The sequence below is a fragment of the Sander lucioperca genome, chromosome 3 (assembly GCF_008315115.2).
Source record: "Sander lucioperca isolate FBNREF2018 chromosome 3, SLUC_FBN_1.2, whole genome shotgun sequence".
In the NCBI taxonomy this organism is placed as follows: Eukaryota; Metazoa; Chordata; class Actinopteri; order Perciformes; family Percidae; genus Sander; species Sander lucioperca.
In genome coordinates this window covers 32452977-32477508 of record NC_050175.1, presented here as the reverse complement: position 1 = coordinate 32477508, position 24532 = coordinate 32452977, and the positions used below count along the sequence as shown (strand labels likewise).

The window sequence follows — 24532 nt, the reverse complement described above, 5'->3', positions numbered from 1 at the left end:
CAGTTTAGACTTACATTAGCTGTTTAAGTTTAATTACTAATGTTAACTAGCATTTTAGTTAGCAATAATTAGCCTGTGTCCAATTTATCTCCTTACATATACCTACACTTTCCGTCTCTGCAAGATTGGGAATGATTGAGATTTCTCTTGGCACAGCTACCAGAAGACTTCCAACCAAAGCCCGTCTACGGAAAGCCGTTCCACTCCCTATTAAGCCCATGGATGTATTAAGAGAACCCCCATTGTACCTACTTTGGTTGCAGTTCCACCAGAGTTCCACTGGGGGTGATCACGGTCCAGTGCAAAATGAATGGGACCCTATGGAGCTAGACGGCTAAATTTGTCTCTTTCGCCTGATTGTCGATGAGAAATCTCAGATTTGATTGTAGTTTTTGCAAATTCAACATGGATTATAGGTCGAAAGTTGAATGAGCGAGTACTTATGCCCTTTCGATTTGTTACAGGTTGAGTCGTTGTTGCCCATAACACGCTAGCATTCTGCTAATGAATGCTGATTGGTCAGTGAAGGACAGATTACGATCGGAGATCCCGCTTGACGGCATCCGAAGCAGAACCAGAATGTCAGAGTGAATATTTCAGCGTGGTCTTTAAAACATTAGCAAACCTCTTTCTAACACGTGTATTGACAGGGACAGCCTAACCTGTCAGCTGTGTTGTCGATGCCTCGAGAGAAAAAAGGAAGCGACTCAAAGCTTGCCGTAAAGCAGAATCTCTGGCCGTATATGTGTATGACGTCATTGACATTTTTTTTTTTTTTTTTTTTTAATTTTTTTTTTTTTTTTTTTATTTGAAAATTAAGATTTACAAACAAACATGGCTGCATAAAACTCGTTACATCAGAGTAGGATACAAGGAAAATATAGCCAGATGGAGCAGCTCTTAATACAGACAGGAACTATACATGTGGTCTTAATAACAAAAGTAAGGATGATTTATAAAGGAGAAGAGACAATCAAATAAAGAAATTAAAAAAAAAAAAATAAAAAAAAAAGGGAGATTTCAGTCATTGTTCAGCTATTAACCTCAGTTGGGAAGTGTTTTAGGGTATCATATATGTTTTGTGCTTTAGGACTTTTCAGAGTTTTTAAGGATTTCATATACAGATTAAATTCATTTAAAAAAACAACAAATTTGGGAGATGATTTCACAATTCTACATTTGTGAATAAAGAATTTAGCTAGACATACAATTGTATTAGTACAGAGCTCATCACCCTTGCTTTGCAATATCAATCCAAATGTTATGTCATCACAGGAGAAAGAGGTTGGGAATGAAGACATCTGTTGCTTAATCCATTTATGTATATCACACCAAAATGTCTGTATCATATTACATGAGAAAAACACATGGTCCGTAGTTTCAACATCATTTTCACAGAATGTACATTTATTATCATCTATACCAAAGCGAAGTCTCAGTAATTCTTTAGAAGGGTAAATGTTGTTCATTACTTTGAAATGTGTTTCTTTCACTTTAGGAGAAATAGGGAGTGTTAGATACATTGTCCTTAGTTTAGTGATTGAAACTTTATCAAATTTTTGTAGTATGTTATTTTTATTATGCATTTTAGGGTAAAGATAATCAATAAAACAATTTCTAATAAAGCAGTTAGTGCATTTTTTATCCAGAATAGAGAACCCTTGAATTGATAGTGGGGCCAATTGTGGATGTATCGGATAATATGCCAAAATGTTTCTTGTTAGAAGGACAAATCCTTGGGGTAGTGCTTTATGTAATTTAGTAAAGTCTGATTTTGAGGGTTGGAAATTATGTTTGATGCAAAATTGTTCATAATATAAAAATTGTCCGTTGGTATCCATTAAGTCGACCATGGACCATATGCTTCTCCCATACCAATCCTCAAAGAATAGAGATTTGTTGCGGTGCAAAATATATCTGTTGTTCCAGAGTACAGATGTGTGGGGTGAGAAGTTATGTACGTATAACATTTTCCAATACAAGAGTATTTGTTTGTGAAACTCTGACAATGAAATAGGTAGTTTGTTAACATTAAAGTCCGTTCTGAGAAGAAATTCCAATCCTCCAATTTTCTTGAATAAGGACTTTGGAATACAATACCAAAAGGAGTTGTTGTGTTTAATCCAAGATTTTAACCAATTTATTTTTAAGGTTCCATTAAGGCAGTCAAAGTCAATAACTTTTAGTCCTCCATCCTTTGCGTCTTTAACCATATTGCTTTTCTTCATATAATGTGGTCTGTTTCTCCAAATGAAGTTTAGGTTGATTTGGTTGATAGATTTAATCAAATTGTTTGGAATGGCATTGGAGTAGGCTGGGTAAGTACATCTTGATAAACACTCCATCTTAGTAAGGTAAATTCGACCTAGTATTGATAGGTCCCTCTGTAGCCATATATTTAGTCTTGATTTGCATTCTTTAATTTTATTTTCTACATTCAGAAGTTGGCTTTGTTTTTGGTCCTTGGAGAGGTAAATCCCCAGGTATTTGATTTCTGATTTAATAGGGATATTACAGATGGTTTTCAGTGAAGTGTCGTGTACAGCCAGCAATTCACACTTTTTTAAGTTTAAAGTTAGACCTGAGGCTTTTGAGAATTTTTCAATTTTGGCAATAGTTGTTGATATTTGGTATTTATCTTTTAAGAATATTGTTGTGTCATCCGCTAGTTGGCTAATTATTATGTCTGTGCCAAGTACATTAAGTTTTTTAATATCATTACAGTTTTTTATATAGATTGCTAGCATTTCTGTGGCTAAGATGAACAGGTATGGTGAGAAGGGACAACCTTGAGGAATACCCACATTAATCTTGAAGCTTGGGGTGGTACCGCTAGGTAATAGGACACAACTACTAATATCTCGATATAATCCACCAACCCATTTTCTAAAGTTGATTCCAAATCCAAAGTGTTTGAGCGCCGAAAGAATAAATGGATGCTCCACGGAGTCGAATGCTTTATAGAAGTCTAAAAAAAGAAGGAAACCATCATCCTCTATTTGGTTTCTATACTCAATGATGTCCATTACCAATCTTATATTGTTATGGATTGACCTTCCTTTTAAGAACCCTGACTGTGTATCTGCAATAATATTTGAAATCCCTGTTTGAAGACGAGAAGCAAAGATGTAAGTTAGGAGTTTGTAGTCTGAATTTCTGAGTGTAATGGGTCTTCTGTTATCTATAATTCTGGGGTCTTTTCCCGGTTTTGGAATTGAGATGATAACTCCATGTCTCATTGTTGGTGGAAGCACACATGTTTCAAAAATTTCGGCGAAGACTTGTAGCAGCAGGTCTCTTAAATCTACCCAAAAATGTCTGTAAAAGTCACCTGTGAGACCGTCGGATCGAGGGGCTTTGTTAAGAGAAAGACGACCAATTACTGCATCAAGTTCTATAATTGTTATTTGACTGTCACATGTTTGTTTGAGGCCATCCGCTATTTTTGGAATATGTTTTGCTATGTCCTGAAAAAAATTCTGGCAGTTCACGCTAGAAAATTTAGAGCTATAGAGCTGGCTGTAGAATTTCCAGATTTCTGAAGAGATCAATTTTTCATCTGTGATTTCATTATTATCAACCATCAGAGATCTGATGCTATTTCTTTCCTGTCTTCTTTTTTCAAGACCACAGAAATACGCTGAATTTTTTTCACCCTCCTCTATCCACTTAGCTCTGGATCTAATAAACGCCCCTTGGGCCTTACGACTGTAGATTTCATCTAGTTTAGGTTGTAGGTTTAAAATCATTTGTTTATCGTCTTCAGTTGGGTTTGGTCTACTGCAGTACATATTTAACTGATTAATAATGTCTACTTCTTGTTTTTCACTATCTTTTTTAATTGTTTTACTGAATGAGATGGTAAACTGGCGTATTTTATACTTTAGGAATTCCCACTTTTTGGTAGCAGTTGTTAGCTCCTCAGAATTGGCATATTCCTTAATTAATAATTTGATTTTTTGGCAGTAGTTATTATTTTTTAGCAGGCTGGAGTTCAACTTCCAATATGTGTGTGAGTGGACATTGTCGTTATTGGGTTTGATCTGTAGTAGAATAACACTATGATCTGTTAGTGGTGCAGCGGAAATATCAGAGCTAATATTATAAGCTAGCAAATGATTTGCAATCAACCAGTGATCGATTCTGGATTTATAATTGTGGTTTGAGCTAAACCAGGAGTATTTAGATATTTCTGGGTTTAAGTGTCTCCAAGTATCAATCAAATTTTGTTTTTCGCAAAAGCTCGTGAATATTGTATTCGGGTGACTAGCAGAGTATCTGCAAGGGTATTTATCAAGAAAATCATCATGAACTAGGTTTAGGTCGCCGCCAACGATGATGTTATCAGTTGAGTGTGTTAATTTAAGATTGTCTAAATGTAAACTAATTTGTTCAAGTAGGTTTCGGTTTTCTCTACTGATATTATATCCATAAATGTTGACTAAGATGAATTTCAGACCATCTATGTTTATGATGAGAATCAGCCAATGACCAAATTCATCTGCCATATGGGACACAATATGACCTTTGAAGTTATTTAGGAGGATGGTGACACCTGCTGACCTTGAAGTACCGTGGCTAAAGTAAGCTTCATCTCCCCATTGTTTAGACCAGAATATAACATCATCAAACTTAGAATGGGTTTCCTGCAAAAAAATTATATTTGACTTCTTCCCTTTACAAAATAAAAAAATACTTTTTCTTTTGGTCATGTCTCTTAAACCCCTTGCATTAACAGAAATTAGAGGAATGTTACTCTTTAAACTGAACATGGAACAAAACAGACAAAAAATATTAATAAACAGTCAACAACAACGGATTGCTGAACTTATTTAAAACAGCAGTAAAAGTTTCCTATCAAGAATAGAAAATAGTAGCAAAACCCCGAGAATACATTTTCATTCAAACTCACTTGTTTTCAGGATTCAAAAGCCCTGGATAGTTGTGTCTATGGTGAGACTTTTTGTCCATTAATGAAAGCATGAGGGCCCCGGAACACTGCCTTTAGTCCTGCCTTCCTTGCTTGTTCAATTTTCGGCCACACAGCCCTCCGCGCCTCTCTGTCTTCCTTGGTGAGGTCTTCTGTGAAACGGATGTTGAGATCCTTGCAGACGGGGTGAAGTTTGGTGATCCGCCAGAGTTCGTCCCTGAAGTGGCGTCCTGTGAACTGCATGATGATCTGACGAGGGCGGTTGGTGTTACTCGGCCCCAGTCGGTGTACCGAATCCAGGATGAAATCCATCTTCTCCTTCCAGTGTGGCACCATCTTTCCGATGATATCAGAGATGATTTGTCGTGTGTTTTCGTCTTTTCCCTCCTGTAAGCCATTTACTCGCAGGTTCCACCTTCTTTTATAACGCTCCAACTCTACAGCTCTATTTTCCACTTCTGCAGCTCTTTTCACCAAAATTGTGTTCTCCTCTTTCAGTTGTTTCACCTCGACGTGCAGCCTTTGGCACTGCTCTTTACAATCTTTGATCTCGGCAGAGTTAAACTCCACAGCTTTCACGATGTTGGTTAAGGTCAGTGTGTTCTGCTTTAGCTCCGCTTTGAAGTCCTGCATCATGCTTTGAAGAGTACTGACAGCAGCCAGGATCACAGAGTAAGAGGCGTTGTCAGCATGGGCTTCAACAGTCACGACGTCGTCTGGTTTTGGCTTTTTCAGTGGTGCTGGTGGTTTAGAAGGAGATGCTAAGATGTTTTTAGTACCTCTGGTGTTAGTTTCCATCCTTTCAGGGCCGCCATAGTCATGTTCTTGGAGAGCCTTCGATTTAGCATTAGCTTTTGTGCTAGCCATGTTATGGATTGCAATATATCGTATTCCAGGAGGTGCTCCGGGTCACTCACACGCTTCTGAATTATTATAATAAGTCCCCTACAATTTTTGCATCTGATATTTCAGGGTGTTGTTGAGTTAAAAGTTCATTCTGTTGATATTCAAGGCTTTGCTACTCTGAGCCATTCATAGTGCGTCCGCTCTCTCCGCCATCTTGAGCCGCCCCCACGTCATTGACATTTTAAAAGGCTTTTTAGAACAAAAAAGCCACTTTAAAAAAAATCTAACACCCAGCAGTGTGTATTTTCTTAGCCTCCCCTTTCAAATGCAACATTCAAATTACTAGACAAAAAATTATATCCTGAGAAAAGTGGATTTTGAGGGGTATAGCTCCATAGAGTCCCATTCATTCTGCACTGGCCTGTGAGCGCCCCCTATTTGGAACTCTGGTGGAACTGCAACCAGTTCAGAAGCCGGAAGTAACGAGAGAGTGGACCCAAAGCCCGTCTACGGAAATTCTTTGGTGGAACTTCTTCCCTTATTAGAAATTCTTTGCTTCCAACTTTCAGACACGTTGCTCACGTCACATTTACGTCGTTTCTCTCAGTTGGAGGCTGCGCAGTAACGCTCAGCGCTCACCGGAAAAGTGCTTCTAATGGTCTCCGTCCAGAGCAACTGGATCTGGGGCCTGTTTCACAAAAGCAGAATATATAATTCCAGGATAACTGATAAAGCGAGGCTTGACCTAGTCTAATCTGAGCATCCTGGCTTGGTGCGTTTCACGAAGGCCAAGCCAGGCTGAGGAGGAGCGACTAGGTTGAGCCAGGCTGAAGTAATTCAGATAGATGCGCGTCCACGGCTTTCCTCAAAAGACCGCGAGGTCGATCACAGATTTACTGATGCCAAAATGGAGAATACGCATTGTACATACTTTATACAGAGTGAGCAGCAGCTTCTTTTGGAAGTATGATGACGTGAAACACATTATTTGTATAAAAAGAAAAAAAACACGGCGCTGTAATGAAACAGAGAAAGCGTAGCAGACGATCACGGACCGACTGAATGACTGAAACGTAAGCAGCCTAGACATATACATTAACTGACCACTGCTCTGAATTGAAACCGTCATAATCATACCATTCAAGGATTAGGCTACTAATCATTTGCACAAATTAACAGTTGTACTCTTTGCCTTAAAAGTAAGCAGAAGATAATGTTACTCAGGAAATTTACCACGAAGATCAGTTTTCTACAATGCTCGAATATGATGCATAAATATCTTTCGCTCTGTTCCTCCCTCTCTCTCATGGGCTACAATATAAATTTCCTAAGTTTCCATATTAACTTCCACTGCTCGCTTTTAATGCAAAGTGTACAACTGTTCGTTTTTGCAGATGACAGGGACTCAGTGAATGGTTTCAGTTAAGAGCAGTAGTTCATACATGTATATTTTTAGATTATCATTCAGTCTGTCCGCTATTATCTGCCACGCTTTTTCTCGCGTTTTATAGAGGACGAGTTTCCTTCTCTACATATTATATTCCTTGCTCCCTTGTGGACATAGAAAATAAAGACACTGAAGAAATTGGACTCTAAAATCTAGAAACTATAAAGATAATTAAGTGATAAATTCCATGCACACTGTAAACATGAATGGAACAGAGTATATTCATCAGTTATTTCCCCCACAGCTAAATATAAGGTCAAAAACCATTGAGGTGTCCTCTCCCTGTTGTAACATGAATGTCCAGTAGCCTACATCACTAGATAGTTATTGGTCCAGTGAACTAAGACTATAATTTGGGAGGACTGTACAATTAGGATATGTTCTTTAAATTGTACAATCCTCCCAAATTATAGTCCCAGTTTACTGGACAACACAATTTGTGTGCTAAGAATGCCAAATACAATGCACATGGAAGTGGAACAAACATGATCGTTATTGTTAAAGAATTTTAAAAAAATGAATCAACTAAAATAATTCAAGGTGCATTGGTCAACTATAGAAACATTGTATGTATTGCCCTTAGTAACAGACTTCATTTAAAACACATTTGAAATTTTATCAGCCTTTTCTAATTATCTCAACAACTGCCATAATATATTCATCAAACTTCTAACAACAATATACAGCAGTCTTCATACAGCAATATAATAGTAACGATGACTGTCACATGAATAATTATTAAAAAAAATAATGGTACTTAAAGGAACAGCAATATGCACCTGTTGTATTTTAATCCAGGCTGATAACAATAGGGTAAAACCACTGCTGGGTGATCAGAAAAGGCTCCAGGATTAAATAAATCCTGACTGTTAGCCTGGTCAGGAGCAGGCTAGCTGCATAGAATAAATCTCCATGGTGATTTATGTGCCTCCACTTTCGTGAAACCGAGTCAAGGCTTAAATCATCCAGGATAACTGATAAATCCCAGTTTAATCCCTTATCTTGGTTTTGTGAAACAGGCCCCTGTTGGTCCATTCTTATATACAGTCTATGGATAGTTCTCTTAATACATCCATGGAGAGACCTAGACGGCTCTCTTTTTCCCATAGACTGTATATGGCTATTTCCATTGGCTCACGGATATTAGGGGGCGCGACATCCTGCAGTTGTACTTTTTTCGATTGGCTGCGGCTCTTCAGACCGGGAATATTTTGAAAGTAACTGGGTGTGTGCAGTTAAGTTTGTGTGTTTGTCAAACCGACACAACTTCGTAGCTCTACTGACTGTTAGCCGATTTGAGTTTACCTATTTACTTGGTGAAGTAGTAAGTCGTTATTTTTAATTATCCATGGAGCAAGAAGCCCGTGAAAACTCGTCTGCAGGAACGAGAAAAACTGGGGACGAGATGACAAACATCATGGTGGTTGATTTGGAGTCCTACGTTAAGGTTGAACTCGACATGGAAAAGAAAAGAATTGAAGTGGGGCATAATGTGTCCGGTATAACGCAAGGTCCGTGTCATGTTGAATCTTATTCATTGTTATAATACTCAAGTGGAAGCTAATGTCAGTGTTTGCTAACTTAGTCAGCGTCACTAGTTAGCCTAGCTAACGTTACGGTAAATACGTTTCGCTGTTGTGAAGAATTCCGTTTCAAGCCAACGTTAACTTTAGTAAGGTAGGCCGGTTGCCTGTTAGTGTTAACGTTAAAGTTAAACGTTAATGTAGTGTTTGGGTCGGTTAGCGTTTAAACAATGTTTTCTGTATTAACGTGACAATAGCAGTCACAGTTTGTGCCTCAACCAAATGCTGTTCAGTAACGTTACAACGTTAACTAACGTTACATGATACAACACATAACGTTAAGTTATTTCCCTCAGTTTTACCATCCACCCTATAACACTGAAAGACCAAATGTCTGCTTTCCAAGAATAAATCAACAGATGATACATGATAAAAATCTGGCTATTGGTGCATGCTGGAACAGTTTGCAGGGGTGATGAAAATGACATTAGCATTTCCAGTGTCAGTAGCACCACCCCACCAATACAGGGATTTTCCTGCATAGAGGAATGTTTGGCGCCCCCCAAAAAGGTTTAAGCTTGCCCAAAGGAAAATCACCAGCACCAAAATGATGAAGAACTGAGTATAAAAATAGCAATTAAAATCCTCTCCAAATGTGTTAAGAGCAATTTACCAAACAACTGTTGGAACAAGCAGAACATAAATTTGAATATGAGAGCTAATCTCAGTTTTATCTTCAGAGAGTTGAGCTATACTGGACTCTCCTGCTGATTTATTTAAATATTAATATTTTTTAACCAGTTTTATTTATTGGTGTTATATTTACTCAGGCATAATATAAATGTTCTGACAATTGTCAGAAATAACAGGAAAATGCATAGATTTCTGTCAAATAAGGTAACAGACTCATTGCCCTAACTGTACGCCGACTGATCATGCTTACTGCCGTGCTTAGTCCCACCCCAAAGGCCCATTCTGAGCCAGGAAAAACCCTGCACTAATGTTAACATTATTAGGTTAACGTTAATGTCCCCCCAGTTTAAAGTTCATTTGGTAAGGGCTGCAACTAACAATGATTTTTATTTTCATTAATCTACTGATTTTTTTTTTTTTTTTTTTTTTGTCGATTTAACTGATTAGTTGTATGGTCTAAAAAATGTCTATCACATTTTTCCAGAGTCCAAGGTTATGTCTTCAGGTGATATAAAACAGAAAATCCTCATTGTAGGAGTGAGAACTAGCATATTATTGGCATTTCTTCTGGAATTAATCAATTATCAAAATAGTTGCCAATTGAGGGATTAATCTTTTCAGCTCACACGATGCTGTGCAGTGTGACACTTCCTTGGGACTTTAACTTGGATCTGGGCAAGTTTGAGATTTAAGCTCATTCTCTGTGACTTTTTGGATTCTATGTGTCAGCTAATACACCTGCTTTTTGTCTCCTCCTTCCCTCAGCTGATATTAACCTTTTTTAATGTTAGGTTGAGGGGACAATAGGATTACATTCTATTTCATGGACCCCATTTGGGGGCTGGTGAAATTCCACAATTTAACTTAATACTATAATAATAGTATAATAATATACTGTTGGTACTGGTTTCACCCGTCTGTAGAATATCAATGGAAATCAGTGGAAGCATCAAGATTTGTTGAAAAGATGGTGTTGGCCTGTAGCTGTGCCACAGTCAAATCTGCCAAACATCATTATCCACAACATCATAGTTTCCCATTAATTAACTAGACTGTCATAATGAACGGAATATGTTTTTTATGAAACATAAAAGATCTCTCGTGATTTGTGCCATTGCGTCAGCTAAGTATATCTCTCAGTCCAGTCAGTAATGCCACCCCGAATATACACCAATTATGTTGACTGACATATCCGGTTGCTTGTCATGATAATGTTTATATTAACGCTGTTATGGCTGCTTTAATGACTCAAATGTATCCTCAAATGTGTCTAGTGGGTGTGACTTTTTTTGCAATGTCATCACCATTCATATCTATACAATGTGTTTCTGATTTAAAGCAGCCATATTATGCTCATTTTCAGGTTCATAATTGTATTTTAAGGTTGTACCAGAATAGGTTTACATGGTTTAATTTTCAAAAAACACCATATTTTTGTTGTACTGCACCGCTCTCTCTCACTGCTGCAGCTCCTCTTTTCACCTGGTCTCTGTTTTAGCTACAGAGTGAGACCTCTTTTCTTCTTCTTCTGTACTATCTTTGATTGCACATGCGCAGTAGCTCAGATGTAGATCATGTCAGCTAGCTAGCTCCATAGATAGTAAAAGAAAGGCTGTTTCTACAACTTCGGTCAGTTACAAGGCAGAATTTGCTGGGAGACTTCTAAATGAGGGCGCACATGTAAGTAGTTCTTTTGTAGATTATGGTGAACTTGTGTGTGTTGTAGCAGTGCTTTGCTATTGAGAACGAGGTAGCATGCTAGCATTAGCGTTAGCACGCTAACGCTACGAGCTAATGGTTGCGGTTAGCCTGCTCGTTTCGGCTTGTGACATCACAAGCCGTGCCGATTTTGAACAGCTCACCCAGAGACTGAAGGCAGGACACATTCAGAAACCGTATCTCACTCAAAACAGCATGGATGGATTTTTTTCAAAGTTTGTATGTGTGTGGAAGTGATTTTTTTCATAATATGGGCACTTTAAATTGTTTACAAAAAACTCAGATTCTTTATAGATTCGGTAGCTTTTTAATTTAGCTCTCAAGTGCTCCAGATCAATGCATTTAACTTTAAAATGTACAAATTTTTCTTCCATAGAGGGTCGAAGGTCCACCCCCCCATTGCCTCACAAAAGCCTGTGGGAAATGCTGATCATTATCCTACTTTGTACATTTTAAACGGGAACTATTATATAGCATTTTCAGGCCTTTCTCCTTAAGGATTTTGATTATTAGCCATATGTCCATCCGAGGTAGACTATCCACGAGCTAAGAGGTTTTGAAACAAAGGTAGATGCCAGAAGTCTGTATGAAATCAACCTTGTTTTGAGAAAAACATGTTTAATATGTGGTATATTAGCACACTTTTTACTTTAACAGAAGTAGAAATGTGAACGTTATATTTTGAGGGTACCAGAATCGGCAACTTCTTTTGGGATCAGCAGACACGTGCTTCGATAACTCAATATCAATAAATGATTGGTTTACAATAAAAAGTGTCATTAATGTAACAAGTAGCTTTATTGGAAAAACATCAAATGTAGTATTTTTGCTCAGAAGTTGCAAGTGGGCTTATGTTGTACATGGGCTTTATAGAATTTTAACCCTATGTATGTAGATTTGTAGCTTTATTTTGACTTGTATTGAATAATAACTGACAAAAACTCATTTACTACCCATTGTGTTGAGTTTTTAATTATTTCACTCATCAAAAAAATAAGCGGCAGATATTTTATTAGGGCCCGAGCGCCGACAGCGGTGAAGGCCCTATTGGAACTGAAGGAATTATTATTTTCCCGGCAAATTAATTGCCTTTTTGAGGGGCTTAACATATTCAAAAACTCACCAAATTTGGCGGTCGCGTCAAGTCTGGTGAACATTTACGTATTTTAAAGGGGTGATTGAATGCAAAACCGATTTTACCTTGTCATAGTTGAATAATGACAGTTTAGTGGGTAACTAGGACATATATAGAACCTCAAAATCCCATTGACACCTCTTTCCTCTGCAAATCTCACAATTTGAAACTGCCTCTGAAAACGGGCAGATCTCAACAAGCCGCCAGTTGACGTCAACTCGGCGGCTCCTCCTCACTTGGCTCTAGTCTCTATCTTTGTCATGCCCAAACATTTACATAGGCTATGATCTGAGGTCAGCTTAGTCTTCTGAATAGGTCGCGTAGATCTCAGAAATTGTATACATTGTTAATCTGATATTTTACCACTAAATTCACTTCTGAGACTTTTTTTATGCGAGAAATCAACTATGTAGAGGTCAAATATGGGCCGTTTTACGAAAATTGATGTCTAATTGCAAATTTTGTCCGACTGTGTGTCGGAGTTCAGCGGCCGGTGCTGCCTGTGTTGCTGCCTCGCCGCCCGGCCTGCCTTCCTTCACAGACCCCGGCCTGCTGTGAGGAAGATGGAGCTCCGTCACGGCTGGCAGCCTACGGCACTCCATACCCGCGCAAAGTCACCGTTTTTTGGGTTAATGGACTACCAAACGCCGCTGCCCTGACAGAGCTCCAGGGCCTGCAGCTCCCCTCTTCCTGCTAAATTGCTGGTGTGTGTGAGTGAGAGCGCGGTCAGCAAGCTTGTTAAGCCAGCAATCTCTTACCGCAGGTTCCAGTTAATCTTATAATGTCTGTAATTATAATGTGTTGAGTTATTTAAACAAATGATCGGGGAAATAAGCGCCTCTTGTCCGCGAGTCTCATTGATAGAGCCTGCGGCTGGAAGGAGCTCTATCAATGAGAGCTAGCTAGCCTCCTCTTAGAATTCCTCTGGAATTCACAAAAAAATCATTAAATTGAAATCGGACACCATAGTTAGCTTATATAAGTGGCGTGGCGAAATTCAAACTGTAAATATACTGGAATTACGCCGAAAATGATGCTAACTAGCCGCGATCTGTACACATATAGGATTGAAGGGACAGTAGCAGCTAACGAAATCCCTAATGTTCACAAAAATTCATTAACTTGAAATCGGACTCTAGTTATGTTAGTTATTGTTTAGTTATGTTTTAGTTAAGTTATGTTACATTAGTTATGCCGGCAGCTGGCAGCCAGCCAGCTCCACGGAGCCCCGAGTATTCCAGTAGTCCAGTACCCAGGGAAACGGTGACTTTCACTGGGTATGGAGGTTGCCGCTTTCTCGTTAGACTGTGTGGAGCTCCTAGCTAAAGTCCGACACGTCTTACCAAATTTGCAATTAGCCATCAATTTTCGTAAAATGGCCCATATTTGAGCTTTATATAGATAAATATTGATATTGATTTCTCGCTTAAAAAAGTCTCAGAAGTGAATTTACGAAATAGCCCGACAAACAATGTATAACTTTGCAGTGTCTGAAATATGAGACCTGCTGTCTCGTCTCCAGTGTGTTTCTATGGGGTTCGCTCAAACCAATCAGCGCGCAGCTCATCTAAATATTCATGAGCATACCATATTTGGAAGAAAAGCTCTTGTTCCAAATAGAGCCATATTCACAGGGTAGTTAAGGGCATAATAAAATAGCATTCGGGCAATTTTCAGCCCAACCAATGTTACATACCCTTTTAGGAGACCTTAAGGAACAGTGTAAAATACCCTATATAATCACTCAATCACCCCTTTAAGGGTTTCGGGAATAGGCGTGCAAAAATGGCTCTCTAGCGCCCCCTACAAGATTTAAAAATATTTAACCCCTGCAGTACGTTTAACGTAGACTCACGGAACTTGGTACACATATCTATCATGTCAGGTCGCACAGAAAACGTCATTGGAGCCATACCCTAAACCCAACAGGAAGTCCGCCATTTTGAATTGAAAGTTCGAAATTAGTGTGATTTTGGCCATTTCCACGTCATACTTTTAACGAACTCCTCCTAGAGACTTCAAATTTGGTCTGTGCCATCTTAACTGTACGTACACACCGCCGCCGACTTGACCTGCAAAGAAGCTCTGGCCGCCCTGTCAAGGACGCTTGTCAAAAAGTACGGGGACGCTCTGACGTAGTAGCATTCTATGTTCGATCATGGAAAAAGCACAAGCAGCCACTGCACGGCCAATACATTGACACTAGAAACCTTTTATAAATTACGTATATAATGACAATTTGTATTGGTTGTTGGTCGCAGCGGTGTCTGTTAGCAGTTAACTCGCTTGTTAGCTGCTGAAACGCAGCAGAATGCAGGCAGAGCGAGCAGCCGCCAGCTGTTGATCCGTGCAGGACTTTACCGTGAGCGGACTGTTTAGAGACGATGTGACCAGCAGGTAACGTTAACTGGTCCCTATACGCAAATATCATAAATGATAGGGAACCCAGCAACGGTGATGATGAGCTTTTCCTCCTTTTTCTCGGAACTATTGTTTTTGTAGGAACGAAAGTTTACATCGTATGTTTCTCTGGAATCAGCCAGCGCAAAGGACGTCTATATTCCGATTGGTTGCCGCTGAACGGCGTCATAGCTCATTACCATAAAGTTGACCTACTTTCAACTTTCTGATTGACGCTCTGGTCGCTCAAAACGCGATGCCGACAGATTTGACGCTCCTTGCAGCTGAGAGAAGCCAGCTTCCATTGAAAATTAATGACTTACGGTATCTTTAGAACCTCAAGTCGGCGGCGGTGTGTTCATACAGTAAGACTTTAAAGATGAAAAGTTGTTAAAAGAAAATGCTTTCGTCATAGGCCGTGGCGGGGCTGCCATTCTGTGCGTTTTGCCATCGAAACAGGAACTGGGTGTAACTCAAGTGTACATTGTCCAATTGCCTCGAAACTTTTCATGAGACTCTAACTCTGAGGACATTTACCCGACAAAATTGACTCTAATCGGCCCAACACCATGTAACACTGACTTCCCGCGGCAAGCCTAATCTGTAGCATTGTCCACTCAAAAGCAATCAACTATGTAAACGGAGTCACTGTAGCATGTTAGGATAACATAACTTCCAAAAAGTACGTTCTTTTTAGAGTCACAAAAGATATCTTTTGTATCTTCAAATGGGTCAGATATTGGCATGCTAACATTAGCTTTGTCATGTAGTTCAGTTGGCAACACACCAGTTAGTAATGCATACGTTTTTTTCAACAGCTCTGTTTCAGAATGAAGAGGAGGATGAAGATGAGAGTGATAATGATGAAGATAGTGGCACAGACCATTTTAACTCTGAAAAGTCAGGGACTAGGCTGCAAAGATGTGAGCGCCATGGAGCTGCGAATTCAAGTCTTCCTGACACCTTCCAGACCAGCCACCTGCTGTTCTATGAGAGATTCAAGGCGTACCAGGACTACATGCTCGGTGACTACAGACAATCTTTAATATTCAGACTTAAGTACAATATAATATAAATCATCATAACATGAGTCATTACATTCCTGATCTCAGTTTATGTACTATTGTGTACATTTGTATGTATTTGTGTGTAGGAGACTGTAAGCCATCTGAGGTAAAGGCCTTCACAGCAGACTATCTGGAGAAGGTGGTGGAACCGTGTGATTGGTTGGCTCTGTGGTCTACTAACGTCTTTGATGTCCTGGTGGAGGTTAGACCAACTTTCAGACATGTTTCTGTTAATATTGTAAATGCTGCGTTTCCCCTATAATTGTGAATTTTGAACTGCAAGCGACGCACCGATGTGAGTCTCTGAACAAAGCACCTGTCTGTGATTACTTTGTCTGTATTAACAGTTGAGTTGTTCTTGTGTAGCATAAATGGACTACAACTGCATTTCGTTGTATGACTATAAAAGGACCTTATACATTTTAAACTACAAATAATAAATTATTGTAAATAATTTGTATATTAACATGTTACACAATGAAAAGTGTGTAAACAGTGTCAGTTCCAAACGCACAGGTAAAAAAAAAACACAGACAAACGGAAACAAAAAAAACTCTCAAAGACATTTCATACGTGCATTCCCAAAAAAAAAAAAATAGGGATGCACCGATATGTTGGCTGGACATCAGAATCGGCCAATGTCCGCCCTATTTACTGTCATTAGCCCATCTGCAAATAAGGTGACATGCGCCAATGGCAGAAGCCGATGTTTATCTATTCTGCGCTGAGGCAGTTTGGGCTTCAGATAGCTTTTACACAGTGGCCATTGTTAATGACAAATCGGGTTCCGCTATGAACGTGCACACACGTATTGTTTGTATCACAAACACGGTCGGTCAGTGAAGGAGCAGTCGCAACGGTAGCGGTAGCCGTCGTTGCCGGTAACTTACTCGTATGACAGAGTGCACGGACCGAAGCTTTGTGACCAGCAAGCACTTTCTTACTGCTGTTGCCGTACAGTGTCTTCCTTGAACATGCGCTGCAGAAGCAAGCACACGGCTCCCTTAATTTGAGGCACCAAGTGCTAAACGGCTTCCCGTTTCCACCCTTTTCCTCGTCCTCTATCCATGCCCAACGCCATTTGGTTTTAACTCCTTTCTCAACTAAAGCTGTATCTACATGCTCCAAGTTTGATAAACTTTGCATCCATATTTTTTAGCCGCGTTACCACGGAGACCACACTGCACTCACGCTTTTCCGCCCTACTTTGCATCTGATTGGCTAGAACTTGTTTCACTGGTAGGTGGAAGTTCGATGATTGGTTAAATCCAGCGCATCAAAACAAATCCCATGTGGACTTTTTAATTTATTTATTTTTCTAAAATAGTCATCGGGCACCAGGCACGAGTACTTCAGCCCTGCGTTAGTTGGAGCTGCGTTCCTCTCATATGATTGGTAGGTGAAATCAATAGACTCGAACGTCGGACAGAGTTACAACACGCACTGTTGATGAGATGAGAAGGGTATGTATGGACTTATCTAACTCTGGGGGTTACGGTGAATAAGCTGAAGTCCCAGTAAGTCAGCGTGTTCCTTTAATGTTGGGTTAATTAGTCTGACTCCTACAACAGTAGCCTACCCAGCTAAAAAAAAAGAATGTTCCTGTGTGTTTTCAAGTGTACAACAATTACCTGAAAGCTAATAAAAAACGGAGAGATGACCTGAAGACCGAGTCACGACTCAGCCCATATTAACCACAGCATTCGAGAAGGTGAAGTCCCCATGGACATGAACATGTCATATGAAATAAATGAAAAAGAAAAAAGTAAATACAGAAACAAATAACATACATATAACTATTTAACATTAAGAAAAAAGAGGCTGTATGGATAAGTGCAGGATGTGCAAAAATCTTGAGGGATGTGCAAAGGACAGTTATATAGTCCTTTTTAGGTGAAACAGAACACGGTGCTTAAATAACATTCAGTTTTATGATCCTTGATATTTGGGGACAGGGATGATGTACGTATGTGGCATGTCAAAAAAAAACTTTCATGCCGTTTATTATTTTCGAGTCTATTGATTTCACCTACCAATCATATGAGATGAACGCAGCTCTAACTAACGCAGGGCTGAAGTACTCGTGCCTGGTGCCCGATGACTATTTTAGAAAAATAAATAAATTAAAAAGTCCACATGGGATCGAACTTCCACCTACCAGTGAAACAAGTTCTAGCCAATCAGATGCAAAGTAGGGCGGAAAAGCGAGAGTGCAGTGTGGTCTCCGTGGTAACGCGGCTAAAAAATATGGATGCAAAGTTTATCAAACTTGGAGCATGTAGATACAGCTTTAGTTGAGAAAGGAGTTAAAACCAAATGGCGTTGGGCATGGATAGAGGACGAGGAAAAGGGTGGAAACGGGAAGCCGTCACTTTCACTTGGTGCCTCAAATTAAGGGAGCCGTGTGCTTGCTTCTGCAGCGCATGTTCAAGGAAGACACTGTACGGCAACAGCAGTAAGAAAGTGCTTGCTGGTCACAAAGCTTCGGTCCGTGCACTCTGTCATACGATTAAGTTACCGGCAACGACTGCTACCGCTACCGTTGCGACTGCTCCTTCACTGACCGACCGTGTTTGTGATACAAACAATACGTGTGTGCACGTTCATAGCGGAACACGATTTGTCATTAACAATGGCCACTGTGTAAAAGCTGTCTGTTTGGAATCAACATGGCACTTATTTAAACATAACGGCCTTGCCCCAGAGTTTAGACGTCTAGCTATATGAAAAGCTATACAATGCGACGTTTTTAATAAATGAAGCAACTAATATCAACATGAACAAAATCATGAATGTACTAATTCGCTTTTTTGATGATGACCTGGCCAAAGTAACAACACAACATCTAGAAAAATTTTTTCACAAAAAGGATTATATTATCGCAAATGTATCCAAAACTTTCTGCTTCTTAAAAATTATGACTTATTATTGTGTAATGTAAGAAGGACTTTAACTGTTTTGACAGTCAAATTTCCCAAATTTTCATTTATATATTTGATTACAATGCTACACAGCTCTGTGACACTTAAGCTAGTAGATTGTCAATCAGCTGTTTCTCCGTGAAGAGAGAGAGTGAGAGAAAATGGTGCTCAACAGTCACCCGTTTTTCCGAAGGGATAGTCAACAAGTCGGCTCTTAGTGTGAAATAAAGTTTAACTGCTCAGCAGAGATATGGAGCAGGCCTCCGCAGCTTATTCAGGGAGTCAGGTCAATGCCGATAAAGCGCTCGTAACTGGTTTTCATGCGTACTCCCGTACAGCTCGCATCAGGTGTTAAAAACAACTGTACCAAAACTGCTATTTAATGCGACTACGAGACGTTTTCACAGGTTATGAAACCTCAATTTAATACTGATCGATGGCAGAGCAGCTCGCCGCGCGGACAGACAGCAGTCGGAGCACCAGCAGAAGGCTGAGAATGGTCACCGGGAGAGGCTGGTACAACCTGACTATGCAAATGCAATTTACAGCAGAGCGTTCAGATCCAGTCAATTCAGCGCCAGCCACATGTGTATATAGTGACTGTGAATGAGAGGGAGGCTGGCTGCTGGAAATCAGACTTTATTTACTTTATATTTACTATTGCTATTTACTCTAAAGCAAAAGTATTTCTTATCAGATTACTCGATTAATTTATGGAATAATCACTAGAATACTCGGTTACTAGAATAATCAATAGCTGCAGCCCTATTAGGAGGTACATTTCCACCCACAAAACAGTAGTCAATGGAAAGATGCACTGATTTGTCTTTTTCAAATTTGCTGAAGATTTGGATTGAAAGTGGTTATCATTTACAGATCATTGATGTGACGTTATAGTTGAGTAGCTGCCAAAATAAATCTGTAACCCCAGAGAAAGTTGGGTTAAACCATTGAACAGCTGTTTATAATTTCCTATGTTAGTGCTGAAGAGCTGCTCATGATTTCAGGTGTGTGATGTGGACTTGAAGGATCTGAAGGCGTGTGTGAGGCTGGTGCTGCCTTTGCAGTGTGACACGAAAGGCTGTGAACTCACTGAGGAGGCCATGAAGTCTCTGCTGGAGGCCACTGAGCACAAAGTCCCTCTGCAGGAGCTCCAGGTGGTCTACGAGCAGTCTGGGGACTTTGATCACACTGCCCTCGCTCTTGAGCACCTCAGGTGGGGCTCCTGGGTTGATCCTGTGCCTGGAGTTCAATTGTTATTGTTTGTCCACATTTTAAAACAAAGTTTAAGATTTACTGCCCAGTTGTGCCATCCTTTTCTCTTCCTCTCTCTCCTCTTCTATCCTTTCTATCTTCAGGTTTTTCTATAAACACATCTGGAGGCAGTGGGATGAGGAAGATGAAGATGATGACTTTGACTACTTTGTTCGTTGTGTGGAGCCTCGTCTCAGGCTGTGAGTACACTTTGTGTCTGAGTGATAATGTATTTATTAAGTGTTGTTTTATTGCCATTCACTATTTGAAAATGTGTCTTCTCTCAGCTACTACGACATCTTAGAAGACAGAGTCCCAGCAGGCCTGGTGGCAGAGTACCAGTCCCTACTGGAAAACTGCTTTCAGTGCTTCCAGCAGTTCTCTGTGTTGCGCAGTGGCCTCAGCACTGACTCAGACTCAGAGCTGGACAATGTATCCATGGTGGAGGGCCTGAAGCTCTACGACCAGCTGGAGACGTTCAAACGCAAGCTGCACATTATTGAGAACCCCCTGTTGAGGTAAGAGATGTGTTGAGATTGTTTATCAAATGCCCTACATCATTACCACTACTTCCTTTTCCCTCAATATCTTCATCATCCTTACCTCCATCACCTCCTCTCAAGGTATGTGCTGGGCTACAGAGGCAATGCCAGGCAACAGTGTGTGCAGAGCCGTGGACTCAGAGCATCAGGTATGAAGGTGGTCCATGTGGTCACAGCCTCCTGCAGCGCTATCCAGCTCCAGTCCCTCCTTAGTGACAGACTGCTGCCACTGTGTTCCTCTGAGGACACCGAGATTCAGGTCAGTACCACACACACACAATTACAGAGAGATAGTGATGGATGCAGAGATGGTCTTGCTTGTCCACGTATTTGGGACCATAGCTGATGGTCATCTTCTCCTTTTCCTCTGTGGGTAAAAAAATGGCTTAATAGCGCACCCTACAAAATATCTAAAACGTAGCCCCTGCTGTGAGTGTCAACTAGATGTATGACATTTGGTGGGTATATGTATCATGAACAGATATACAAAAAAGCCTCTTGGAGCCATAACCTAACCCAACAGGAAGTCTGTGATTTTTAATTGAACATGCATTTTTTTTAGACGTTTTGGACTACAAGTCGGGATCACTTGTTTTTTGTGAGTAACCAACCATTGAAAAATGTCATAAAAAGACGTGCAATAGAGCATAGAACATAATAAAGTGCAATTAATGGTCATAGTGTCCTAGTGTCCCCAGCAAGGTTATAATCGTTAACGAAAACGAACTAAATAACGAAAACTAGGTGGGAAAAAAACATTCTCGTTAACTGAAATAAAAATAAAAACAAGGAATTACAAAAAAAACAATAACTAAACTAGGGCAGGACCCGAATATTCAAATATTCGTTCGGTGGGTTGGTATTCGATTTGAAAATTTGACATTCGAATATTCTTTTTTTTTTTTTTTTTTGCACAACCTGGCATCCCCCTCCAAACGGTTCTCATTCGCGCTTGAATATGTTCGAAATATAACACTCTTTTACAATTTTCTTATATAGCCTAGCCATTTTAATAGGATGGACAACCCAACCTCGTTATACTTAATAAATATATTTGCTTCTTCTTGGACTACTAAAGTGTTCCTGCAACGGGAGTATTCTCTGGCTAGAGTGCAGAACAGCGCAGTTTGCATGGACAGAAGTGCATGCCTGAGCTTGTATTTTGGGTTAAGCTGCGTTGCTTTGACATAAATAATAATAACAATAAAATAATAGAAACAAAATGTATTATCCTTTTTACCTGTTATTATCAATCTAAATTAATCTACTGCGAAATATAGGAGACTTTGAGATTTTACTGGGACGGCACGTCACATGCCCCAGTTAAAACGCCCATGAGTTGAACGTCATTACCGTCACGACAAGACAAAAATGCCAAAGACTTCATCTGTGTGGGAGAACTTTAAATTAAGTGAAGACAAAGGCAGAGTGTCAAATATGCAATTTGACACTGGCCTACCACAACAGCACATCAAGCTTGAGAAATCACCTGAGTTCTGTAAGTAGAACGAGCTGCTTTTATCCGCCATTTACACGTGATAAAAATGTGCACTTAATTTTCATGGAAAATAACGTGACTTGTGAATAGGCTACGGCAGTTAATGACGAACAGTAAAAACGTAGCCTACTGTAGCCCAGCCTGCACTCCCTTGTGAAGTCGTTTGGATGAAAGGTTCTCAAAATGCAAGCAAACAGACAGACACATAGAGATTCCTGCCTTTATTAGAGATAATAATATGTTCAGCCCCCTCTCTCCGAAGTTTCGAATATTCGATGCTCATTACTACCGAAGCTTCGAAGCTCAAAAAATGGTATTCGGACCAGCCCTAAACTAAAACTGTAATGTCTGTTTGCAAAAATAAAATAAAATGATCAAGTAAATGTCTTTAGTTTTCGTCTTTGTCGATGTCTTTCATAGAGCAAAAATGTTCTATCTTTCCGACCATGACATTTCCCATAGACATGTATAGTTTCCGAGTGGGAACCCAGAAATTCCGACAATCCATGTCAAACTGTTTTGACATGGAATCCTATTTGATTATGATTGTGTCAGATAAAAGCAAGTGCCTTGCAGTGGAAGGTGGTAAAATATGTGGACAATTTATTACAGGGAAAAATCCCACGAATTTGAAAGTACATTTGAGAAGCGCACACATTCTAGGAGGCTAACCTAGCTTACCTTAACAAGGTAAAGAAGAACACAAAGCCCCCTTTCCCCGAAACCGAAGCTAACCCCGGTACAGGGCATGGCTGTATGGAGACAGGGCCAGGCAGCATAACAGAGACTGCTGCTGGTTAGTACATACGCAGGAACACCAAAAGCGGGAGGAAGCGTGGGTTAATATGTGGATTGATACTGGGATGTCTACACAACTGTGTGAGTCGATTGACTTCAAAAAGTTAGACACTTTACTTGAACCAAAGTTCAAAACACCTGTTCATGTATGTCTTCTTTAGTCTGTTGGCTATTTAGTTTTTTTTCCTGGAACGCGTCACTTGTGCATTTTGCACTTACTGCGGCGTCTTGTGTAGACTGTTTACATATTTATGACCATATGTAGGCTACATTTTATGTACTGGTGTTATTGTTGAATACATTGTGAATACATATTTCTAAAATTGTATGATGTTTTTGTTGAGTTATTATTACACAATACTTTTTCTGACCTTTTTGAATCCCCCGACAAATAACCCATATTACAAAAAAGACTAATACTAATACTACTAATTTGAAAATAAATTGTCAAAACGAAATAAAAATAAAAACTAATGAAAAATGCAAAACTATAATAACCTTGGTCCCCAGCCACATTACAGACTTCCAGGCATCTTTTCAAAAGGTACTGCAAAAACAACAGTGCAAAACAAAATAGTGTTTTTAACAGTTGCGTGACCAGAGACGTTACAAACCCCGGGTAAATATTGGAGATGTATTTGAAAGATGGAGACAGCTTAGAGCCCAAAAGGACACAGAGTTGGCTAACACCCTCCTGAACAAGTAAGCATTAGCTTCAGGCTAATTCATTACGGCTACAAGGTGTGTCATTTCAACATTTGTGTACTCACATTGAATTATATAGCTAGAGTACCCAAGTTGGTAAATCGCAAAAACAATTGAGACACAGCCAGTAAAGTGATCCCAACTGGTGCTGGCTAACCGTGGCTAATGCCGCCATGCTAACTGCTAGCTAACGGCAGCTTGCAGCTTTAATTATATTTAAATTTATTTATATTTATTCCCTTATTTATTTTTATAAATTTATATATTTATTTTTTTATTTCAGGGTGTATTTCATAGGCATATTTATTTAAGATTTATTAAATATTGAATAAAATGGGATTTTGTGTGTGTGTGTGTCTTTAGTTCCATAAAGACCCAGTGTCAGCGGTGGAAAAATGCCATCAGGGTGATATGGTCATTGTTCTCCCAGGCATCTATAGTGTCAGCAGCTCCATCTTCCTACCAGACTCCATCACTGTAGAAGGTACAAAGCTGATTCCACTGTGTTCATCATGTTATCATGATTCGTTTTTTGAGCCATACTGCCTGGATGCCGGCACTATCAAACCAAGACAGTGTCTGTCCAGAGAGTGGCTTGTCAGACCTTGGCAACAAGTAAAAAAGTCTGTCTTTCTTAGTCACCCTTTTTTTAGAGAAGTGGATTACTCCAATTCTCCACACGAAAAGAAAATCAAAGATTGACTATTAAGTGCAAGAGGCGTCACGAAGTTTAGTTTTTGTTTATTTTTTGGTTGGCTGGGATCCTTAAAGGAACACGCCGACTTATTGGAACTTTAGCTTATTCACCGTATCCCCCAGAGTTAGATAAGTCCATACATACCCTTCTCATCTCCGTGCGTGTCGTAATTCTGTCTGACACACCCACCGCTAGCCTAGCTTAGCACAGATCCTGGAGGTAACTGGCTCCATCTAGCCTACTGCTCCCAATAAGTGACAAAATAACGGCAACATTTTCCTATTTACATGTTGTGATTTGTATAGTCACAGCGTGTACAAATAACAAGGTCACATGAGACACAGCCATCTTCTAACC

The 24532-nt window shown here is 39.7% G+C and overlaps 1 protein-coding gene across 2 annotated transcripts in view; it reads left to right on the top strand.

Annotated features, from left to right (window-relative positions):
- Positions 1-8376: 8376 nt before the first annotated feature.
- Positions 8377-24532, top strand: part of shcbp1 (SHC SH2-domain binding protein 1) — a 36349-nt gene continuing 20193 nt past the window's right edge. The window contains exons 1-8 of one of the 2 annotated variants that reach the window (XM_031300967.1): positions 8377-8734; positions 15512-15718; positions 15847-15962; positions 19689-19897; positions 20040-20135; positions 20223-20453; positions 20559-20736; positions 23842-23962. In XM_031300967.1, coding sequence (XP_031156827.1) covers positions 8572-8734; positions 15512-15718; positions 15847-15962; positions 19689-19897; positions 20040-20135; positions 20223-20453; positions 20559-20736; positions 23842-23962 — 1321 coding nt within the window. In that variant the 5' untranslated portion in view covers positions 8377-8571. The remainder of the gene's footprint in view (positions 8735-15511; positions 15719-15846; positions 15963-19688; positions 19898-20039; positions 20136-20222; positions 20454-20558; positions 20737-23841; positions 23963-24532) is intronic. The other variant, XM_035999856.1, reaches the window with a different exon arrangement.